Here is a 10,000-nt window from a genome sequence, read left to right on the forward strand (position 1 = left end):
TCACAACCGTCCAGAAATTGTCATTTATTTCTCAATTCCATTCTCTTACCTTATAATAGAATTTAAATTATAATTATTTTATTTTTTAACGTTTTTTGTGCGCTTTGATCCTCGTTGACATTGCCAACAAACAATAATCGACTGCTATACATTTGCTCGCGCGAAAATGGGGAAATCTATTAGATCTCTCGCTCCTTTATCTGACTGTTTAATAATAAACAAACACAAGAAGAAAAACAACATTGTTAAGTTGTCTCATCTAAAGAGTCAAATTTTCTTGCGCAGATTTTGTTTTCATTATGTTCCTTCCGCTATCAGGGAGTTACTAAAGTTTAACCGGGGAGAGATTCCCCCCTCCCTCCATTCCTCGTTTTCTCCTCTCTTTTTCCTGTTTGTCTCAGCGCCAGTAGATACAACATGTAAGATAGTGCAGAATTTTCTCCTAGTGGGCTCGGGAGGTAAAAGGAGTTTTGCGTTTCTTCCCGCGAACTGGAAGACTTTCCTTATTTACGAACACTTTTTTTCGCTGTCTTTAAATAGTATCAGTAAACACCGTCTCCTTACTTCCATCATCAAAATGAATGTTATCCACTGAGACTCCGCCGTTACGGCTTTTGTGTTCTCGCTTCTCCCACCGGGCTCTCTTATAAACAATCTTGAGCGCAGAATATTTCTTTGCATCAACCTCGTCTCTGGAAGTCACGGCGGATGGATGAAAATAGCGATAAAACAGCATCAATGAAAGCACACCGATCAAAAATGTTCCCCCTTCTGTTATAAGCATTGCAACTTTAAATTCAAAACTGTATTCTGTGACAAATGTCCACCAAATAACCATGACAACATTTTCAATGAGCGTAAGTACATAATAAGGATATCCAAATCTTCGAGTATCTTTGCCTTCTAGCGGGAAAAAGCAGAATACGTGAAGATACGCAATGGCAAATCTAAAGAATTTTTGTTTTATTGGTTCACCTTCGAAGTACTCGCACTCTTGTCGCCATAGTAATGCGTAGGAAGCTACAAAGTGAATTGCAACAACTACAAAGACGTAAGGACCGAAATACGAGGCAAATAGCGCAAGAGCTAGTATTCTGGACGTAAGCATAAACAGGCGCCAAATGAAAAAGAACAAGGAGCCAAGACTGCACCAATTTAGCTGCTGACTCTCCTCGTCTGCCAGTCGAATGTATCTTGCATAGACGAGCAAATTGAAGGCAAAGAACACAAGGGATTTTGGGATACTTAGAGCCACTGTCAGATCCTCGTATGACGTTGGGTCAAAACTTCCGCGACTTAACATGATGTACAGCTGTAAGGAGACCTGAAAAAATCCACACTACAAGTGACTTTAATGTATTTTAGCGTTTTATAGTCATCATTTGATGGGCCAATCTTGTGTTGTAGCTCGCAAATAGATTCCATGTTGCAGTGCGTCTGTTCGGTAATAGATCATTACGAAGTCAAGATGTGGTAAGAACAAAAAAGTCACGGCATCCGAGGCGATAGCCAAGTGTGCCACTGATGTTCATACCACATTTTGACGTCTTCTGTGATATATTACTGAACAGACGCATGGCAACATGTGATATATTTGTTTTATAAATAAAAGATAAAGAATTGAACGTTTTTTTATCATGACGTCCGTCCTCTCAGAGATCATAGGAGAGGACCACTCAAAATGCGTGTATTATTGAGCTTATATATATAACCTAAACTGTGCCATCTAATCCGCAACAAAAGGAACTTTTTAAGGACTACCTCTACTTGTTTGCTGGGAGGCCCTAACCCTAACCTATCGTGTCACTGGTGTCTAACTTTGTGCAGCTGCATACAAAGAACTGTTAAATCAAACCCTACCCGACGCGGGTCTGTGTCAACGCTTATGATGACTACATAAAAGAGTTTCCGGTTCTGAAAACGCTCTTGGAAAAAACGTCGAACTCCAAGCCTAATGCACGCCATGATAGGTTCAGAAAAGTCGTACTTTTACAGAAATCTAATCTTCCGTAGTATCCGCCATTGGAATAAAGTCTGATAAAGTTATCATTCTTTTGGGTCACTTGATCGAGAGTGTCTCCTTTCCATACATGACGTTTAAAGAGTAAAGATTGTATGAACGAAGAAATGTATGAATTAATATACTAGTTAATTTAAAGTCATACTATGCCAGTATGATAAAAGAAATCAGTTCCTTTTTCTTGCAAATTTTGAAAGTATGTTTCCTTAACAGTGACTAGTAAAATTTGAGCTTTGATTTTTATCCAAAAGCTAAGGTGGATCCCTAGAGTATTTGCGAATACCCTTACTAAAGGGCACGAGTTACAAAAGGAAACCTAGTTAATTTCTCTTAAAGTTTTCCCCGTAGAGATTTGCCAGTATGGGTACCGATATAATCCAATGACAGGCAGATAAATTCCTGTTTTTGGCCTGAATTCCTTAATATTCATACTTTCCCCTGGTGATTTTTCTTTTATTCTTTGCCACATTATGGAATGTACGGTGGCCCACAAGGGACAAGGCTGCAAATTCAAAATAGTAGCTGCCAATTTACAAAACGAGTTGCTGCAAATTAAAAGAACGTTGCTGTAAAATAAAACATTAAAAGTATGCGCGCGCACTGACGGAAGGGCAGGTAAAATATACAGGTTACAGGTCATTGTTTTAACAATACAGAAAGTATCCTCAGTAAACATCCATTAAAGCTAACCTTAGGCCTAACTAGGCCTTATGTTAGCATTTGTAAACAGTTAGGATTGTTTCTGTATTGGTAAAATAATGACCTGTGCCATGTGACCTGTGTTTTGTAATTGTCCTTCCTTCAGTGTGCGCGCATACTTTTGATGCTTTAATTTGCAGCAACTATTTTAAACTTGCAACATCTTTATTTAATTTGCTGCAGATTTAATTTATTTGCAGCAACTCTTTAATTTGCAGGATGTCCCTTGTGGGCCACCGTAGAAATGATATTGCCTGACATTTTTAACTTGTAAAAAGTCAAGGTCGTTAGACAGTTTTGCCAATATCCTGTAAATTGTCATTTTTCTATATATATTCGATTAGCTCTGACAGAACGAATATAAAGTATTTGATAGGAACTGTATGTGGCTAGAACTGAGCCAATTAAAAAAAAATTACCCGAGGGAACGCGAGAAAATTAGCAGTTAATTTTACAGATTTGGTCGCGCTGACGTAAAAAAAAATCAGAAAAACACGCGCGACTCAGACTTTACGCGCCATACTAGTGGTCAACTTGCGCCCGGCCCTAAAACTCTAGGGAGCCTCCGTAATGCATTGAATGTATAAGTTTTGGATTTCACGGTCTGCCATTACTCACTTTCAAAACTGATTAAACCTCAGAGGGTTCGATCTGGGGAAAAGTGGCGTCATTTACTCCCTAGCTTACAATTTGAGCATGTGATTACAGCTTGTTATATATCAGTGCAAAACACGAGAAAATCTGAAAGCTTGAAACTCCTGTGCTGGATATTAACTCTCACCCGCGTTTACGCGCATTGCATTCTTAAAACAGTTTGGAAATTCTGATTGACATACGATTTCAAGATTAATACACTTAAGGAGATTTTATGATTCGGTTCACGATTGACACAACCTTGAATGGCCTTAAGTGCTCAGCCGATCACAATGCAGAGAATGAGGTATACTAATGAATGAGTTGCCAATCCCCAGGCCCCTTCGCTTTTCCCCTACATTTGCAATGACTTCTGGGATCGCCAGTGGGGAAACAAACCATTCGATTGCGATGCAAGAGTTAAAATACGCGATTAGAAACATTCAATAAGAAGAATTTGTAGGATTTAAGCTTGAGTTAAAATTGGAAGATTCAAAGTTCAATAAGAGGTATATGTAGGATTTCAAGAAATATAAATCATTCGTGTTTAAGAAGTGGTCATAGGTGGTGGCAATAACTGTTCAGTGAGTGTATGGATGCGACGATATTCAGAGGGACAGATCAAACTAGTACTGTCTTGAGGTTTTACTTTTATTGAACCAACAAAAAAAATAGATTGGGAGAAACAGCTTCAAAGAACAAACTTCAAGGTCAACAAGAGTACTAAAGTTTACTCCAATCATTTTGTTTCCTCGCGCAATTCCGAGTTAATTTTTTAACTTTCAATGGAGGATGATTTCACATGGACAACTGATCTTAATTTTATTTTCATTTGTGTATTGTGTTTCATTAGCGTTAGATCGATTTGAAGAAGGGAATAGTTTCTGATCAGTTTTGATTTTCGTTTCAAAAACTGTATGTGCCGACATTCGCTTTTCGGTAGTTTCAGAAGAAGATGGTTTCATTTTCGTTTGCATGGTTGTCACATTTTCAGAATAAGCCTTTACAGGTATGTTCTTGGTCACAAATGGCTGATGGTTTGAAGTCAGATATAACCGCGGGTTGAATTCCACAAGAATTTCTTGAATCGACCCTATTGACGCTCGGAAGAGGTGGTTTTTGTTTTTTCAGGAAGAGTTTGCTGTATCACTACAGGTATGCAGCGGGTTGGTTTGAATCGGTTTTCTGTATACATTGAACATTATCCAGTGTTGACACTCTTTCCGAGTCTTTCTTTAACCGGCACCGAAGCATACGTTTTCATTTTGTTGCCCTCGTCTGGATAACTTGACCTTTCACGTACAAAATAGGCTTTTCGCAAGTATCACAACGGTATCTGACAGCGAAATAATCAAAGCAAACTAAAGTGCTCTAGGTGACGTTGAAGTTTGCCCTTTGAAGCTGTTTCTCTCAAGCTGCCATCGAGTAGAGTGAAACCTCAAGATATTACAAGTTTGATCTGTCGTTCTGAATATCGACGGTCATTGTCGCATCCAAATACACTGGACACCCTTGACTACTTCTTAAACTCGAACGATTTGTATTTCTATAGTGGAGGTTCAGTTTGCCCCCTGGCGATCCCAGAAGTCTTTGCACATGTAGGGGAAAACAAAGGGCGCCTGGGGACCGGCAACTTCGCTTACAGTTTTCAGAGTAGCTCTTTACACATCCGTTGTAAATGAGTGAATACACAAGAAGAATAAAATAGTTAAGCTCGGTCGACTTTATTGATTGCGTCTCGTTCGTTAGCCGGAGTGTTATCCCCAGTAAACGGGGCAGCGTTTACGATACCCAATGGACAAAATTAACAAGCTCTAAAAGGGAGGTGTGGTGTACAAAATATGAGAAGGCGTAGATCGGTGAAACTAGGGGCTATAACTAGGAGTTAGGGTGACAAATCAAAACAACAGCGCAGCCGGAAGAGGTCTCAGATAAAATTTTCACGAGATCAACTGGAAGAACATCAGTGAGCTAGTACCACAAATCTGCCATTACAGACCATGTGTGCCAGAACAACTAACTGTACTAAAATCTATTCTCTTTTTTGGCTATGTTACATGAACTAGTAATTTAATTATTGTACTTCAGTGCTAGCCTGACGAATTTCTTCAGCAAAGTGATGTATGAGTAAAATTTGAATAGTACACTCACTGACTTAATTGAGGAGTTGTTCAGCAGTTTCCGTAAAGGAAATACGTACCTGCGGGGCTTCTTCCATAAATGCCTCTAAAACACCAAGAGCGCTCAAATCCTGTAGTTGGGCGATATACAGACGATACCGCTCTTTATCACCAGACGACTCACTTTTCTTACTCCGTATCAAGCGCACGGTCCTGAATATTTGGCAACATCTGAAACGAAAGAAGTATTACTTTTAGTACTGAGTATCTGAAAAAGGATAACACTTCCACGAACGAATCAGAACTCTTCACAAAAACATGCACCGACTTCAAGCCTGCACGGCAAAAAAGGTTACGTTACAAGGGCATTTGGATTTGTTAGAGGCTGGGATTTGTACTACAGGAATTCGAACAACTCGTTAATGCCACAGGATGAGCTGAAATGTAAACAACACTTTCTTTTAAAAGAGCGCCAGAAAAGCATGTGGGCCACCGTGCTTTTTTCTATGACACGAAAATCAAAATATTTAAAAATTAGTGTTAAAAATGCGGTTTTGGTACCTCTTAGGGTGGTCAGTCTCAAAAGGTCCACAGAGGGAGCTTTAACGGTACTTTTTAGGGTACTGGGGCCTGTTTCTCGAAAGTCCCGAAAATTTTCGGGCTCGAGAGGCCCTTTGTGAAACTGCCAACCGCTTGTTTTGGAAATCCGATCTTTTAACATGTTTTCAAGGCAACAAAAAGAAAAATGACTGTGAAGTTTGATGACTTAAATCCTCTCTATTCTTGAGACACAAAAGGAATTGTGATACCCGAAAATGACCCGTAAAGTTTCGGGACTTTCGAGAAACGGGCCCCTGAGCCGAAAAGTTATGATAGGAGACATTTGATAATTAACTATTTTTTAATTTTGTCTAATTAAAATCCATAATCTGGTACCTCTTAGGGTTAAAAATAATTTCATGCCACGCCCACAAGACAGGATCTTGGTGGCTCTTACGGGTTCTTTTCAAACTTTCCGACGAGCACCCCCGTCCTTTTTATACTAGAGTCCCCCCCCCCCCCCCCCCAACCCGGTTAGCAACCCATCCATGATACAACAAAAGCAATTGAAACATTCAGCAAAAGATAACTCGCCGCAGAATGAAGAAGGGATTCACCATAGGAGAAAGATATTATAAAGATCCGTTCGTGAATTTACTGGTAAAATTCTATTTAATAGATCTTGATTTCAAACCCCCCCCCCTCCCTCCCTTAATGTTTCTGTGACTACGATATCTCATGTGACTTTTAGACTACCCACGGTGATAAGGTTACGTTACCTGAGTTGTTGTCGTTTAAAAATGCGTAGTTCAGCCATTTCGAGTTATCATGACCCGATGGCTTTGTAAACAAAAATGCGATTTAAACTCTTAAGTTAAGCTAAAAATGTTCGGCCATCAATCAGTCGTCAATCGTTGCGATTCGTGGTGTGGCTTTATTTTCTGTACTGGCGATATTTGTTACCTTTTCATCTAGTATAAAAGTTGACCAAGCGATAACAAACCACATTCAAAGCAGCAGACGTCAGCGGATTGAAATAAGGTGTTTGTCAAATTTGAAAATCAAAAGAGTTCAGGTTGTTTTAGGTTTATTTATTCCGCATGCACTTGCCCGTTGACCGTGCTCATCGAGCAAGTCTTAAGGCTGTGGCCGAAAGTAAGCTTGAATAAACGAGTTTTCAAGGAATAACACGAGCAGCAGTCTGCTGTTTGTGGGGTACGCGGTTACTCTGTTCCAATACATGTATCTGAAAATCGTGTTTTCGCGATCAAAGGTGTCCAAATTCCACTACCCTACCTTAACAGGCCTCCACAAAGAAACAAGTGACATGCATAACACCATTTCTTGATCGCCAGTCCATTTTTTCTCATGATTTCCATCTTGAAACTTCTCTGATCCTCAAGATTCCAGCTTGCAGAGACTATTTCGATCGACACCAGCGAGACGAGCGCAAAAGCAATGGTAAGAGCAGCCCAGGCGATGTTACCGCGTTCATAGTGGGTAATGGCTACTTTCAAATCAAATCCTACGTCTACTAACACCAACGAAGTTGTTAAAAACGGGAACAGAAGGTCAAACCGAGTGCAGTTGCCTCGCTCGTACCAAATCCTTGTTTCTAGATCTTTTGGAGGTTCGCTTGGTCTTGTGTCTAGTATCCATTCTAATAATCGACGGCACTTTGGTCCACACGAGACACACCGGCAGGGACAAGCTCTCGACGAGGCCTCGTTCATTGCCGATCGACAACCAATAAACCTGTCGAGGATATCTATCACAGAGTATAAAATACGAGAGACAAGACTGAATACAAAGACTCCATCAACTTTGCTAATTGATCCCATCATAACGCTTCATTGTTTCGAACTCAGGGACATCAAGGTTACGTCCCAAATTGTTAAAATAGCATGGAAATGACTCACCTAAAAGTCTCACAAAATGTATCGTAAAGATCTGAAAGGAATAATGAGTTCTACGCTTTCATCGTCCGTCAATCAAGGCATGACAAGCTTCGAGTGCTTCATGACGTTTATGTCACGCCAGTACATTGTGCCACAAACAAATAGCTATTCACTCGTGTCGAAGAGGCCTTTGTGTGATTGGTCGATACGCCTGGACAAGCAAGTCATATCAATTTGTCGCAGCAACAGTGAACATTTTCTCGACCCTAATTTTGTATTCAATTGCACTCATTTTTTCCCTTGTAAGAAAAAAATAGAGAGGAGAGATCCGTTGTGGAGTGACGAATTCTAATCTTTTACTAAGAAGCTTTCAATTAATTAAGGAGCTCCTAACGGGTCAGATATCTGAGAGTCGATTTTGACGTGAGCGGCAAAACCGAAGCACCCGGAGAAAAACCCTTAAGTCAGGTTTAGATGACTGTCATAACTAAGCCCAATTTCAAAAGAAGGAATATGAATGTACCAATTGACCAATACCAGACAAACTCAAACCTGGGAATATCCTCATGATCATGAACTGAATTACGTGGTTACTTAATTGACATGTCGCTTCTCTTCAATAGCGCTATTAAAGAGAAACGACAAGCTTTAGGAAATCATATGCTCCCGGCATATTTTCATGATATATTTTGTGGTTGATGTGCTAACTATTTACGACGACAATGTGCGAACAAATTTGTTCGTAGAAGAAAGGATTCTTACGAGAGGGTGTGAATGGGGTTAACCGACTAGCGACAAAGGGCTAGAAAATATTACTGACTACCGACAAAACGAGGGAAAAATTACCGACTAGCGACAAAACAATTAACTGGGATTTACCGACAACCGACAAAGGTCGAAAATTTTAACCGACAACCGGCAAAGTAATAAAATTTTAACCGACAACCGACATGTGGAGCCCCCCCATTCAGACCCTCTTACGACCATGTCCTGGACGAAATCATTTTAAAACCCTTTCACCCCTAAACCGGCCATATTTAGTATTTTACTCTGTCTAACACCAGACGAATTTACTCGTCAATGGGGAACACCCAGGAGTCAATGGGTTAATTCTAGCTTTTAATTTTGGCTATCAAAATTGGTACATTGATAATACAAGTCTCAAGCTTGACACTAAATTTCGATAAGAAGCCCCTTCACTGTTACGTGAGGGTCCTTTCCACCGGGGTTTTAACCGTCAAGCCAATGAGTGCTCTACACAGTCATTGCAATGTACCAGGGGCACCCAACGAGAATATAGTTCAAAACCACTTAAACAGAGCATTGTCAAACGTATTTTAGAATTTAAACGGTAGATATAGGCATACTTTTATTCCCTAAAAAATTTTCATCTGTTCGGATTTCCTAGCTGAAAGTCTAGTGATCCGAAAATTATAGGGATCAAAACTTACCTTTTCGAAAATTTTAGCCAGAAAAAAGGCTCCCGAAAATTCTAGGTGACCTTTTTAGGATAAAGATCCGTTAAAAATGGGCAATTATGCCATTCTTCAGATGTTCGAAAATCCTAGGACAGGCAAGCAAGCAAGAAATTTTACAACAAATGTTCCGAAAATTCTAGATCTCAAATCGTCTTCCTAACAGCCTGTCTCGAGGTCAGAAATTGACTAACTTAGAGTCATTAATTTAAAATAGGGAAGTTGAAGTTTTAAACCTTTGTAAAAACCGTGGATGACATTAAGTTTTGCACAGCGTTGGATCAGAGACGATCGTGATCAGTCAAAATTGAGTAAAAAATATTTATTCAAGTCAGTAGACGACATCTTCGCGTTGTTTTATCAATTTAAAATAGTTCAAAATTAACTTTTAAAACCGTGACCTTACATAAGAAGCCTTACGAGAGAACTACAACTATCTGTGAAGCTATCTCCATGAAATTTTCTAAAAACTACGAGGTTATATACTGCTTGTCCGAGTGGGTAAACCATGCCAGGCCATGTTGAGTGGGTAGTGCTGATTCGGTATCGATTGGCCCAGCGGGTTGTTTCCAAAATCAACTAGCCCCCAGCTTTATGGAGCTTGGCCAATTTCCC

At 39.8% G+C, this 10,000-nt stretch overlaps 1 protein-coding gene across 2 annotated transcripts; it reads right to left on the reverse strand.

Moving 5' to 3' along the window:
• Window positions 1-9: 9 nt before the first annotated feature.
• Window positions 10-8,213, reverse strand: LOC138026667 (XK-related protein 8-like). 2 transcript variants are annotated; one of them, XM_068874105.1, is made up of 4 exons: window positions 7,932-8,213; window positions 7,309-7,780; window positions 5,553-5,703; window positions 10-1,324 (listed from the first exon to the last, which is right to left on the reverse strand). In XM_068874105.1, exons 2-4 carry the CDS (start codon window positions 7,743-7,745, stop codon window positions 533-535), a joined length of 1,380 nt encoding a protein of 459 aa, XP_068730206.1. In that variant the 5' UTR covers window positions 7,746-7,780; window positions 7,932-8,213; the 3' UTR covers window positions 10-532. The 2 variants fall into 2 exon arrangements, with proteins under 2 accessions (XP_068730206.1, XP_068730205.1); XM_068874104.1 differs by lacking the exon at window positions 7,932-8,213 and having other exon boundaries at window positions 7,309-7,923.
• Window positions 8,214-10,000: the final 1,787 nt, after the last annotated feature.

Source organism: Montipora capricornis, chromosome 12, assembly GCF_036669925.1.
Source record: "Montipora capricornis isolate CH-2021 chromosome 12, ASM3666992v2, whole genome shotgun sequence".
Classification (NCBI taxonomy): domain Eukaryota; kingdom Metazoa; phylum Cnidaria; class Anthozoa; order Scleractinia; family Acroporidae; genus Montipora; species Montipora capricornis.

Coding starts and splice junctions, on each gene's coding strand:
- LOC138026667 (XM_068874104.1), bottom strand. CDS start 7,856: ATGATGGGATCAATTAGCAAAGTTGATGGAGTCTTTGTATTCAGTCTT. Junction 5,704..7,308: donor CTTTGTGGAGGCCTGTTAAG/GTAGGGTAGTGG, acceptor CTTTCGTTTCAG/ATGTTGCCAAATATTCAGGA. Junction 1,325..5,552: donor TTATGGAAGAAGCCCCGCAG/GTACGTATTTCC, acceptor GGATTTTTTCAG/GTCTCCTTACAGCTGTACAT.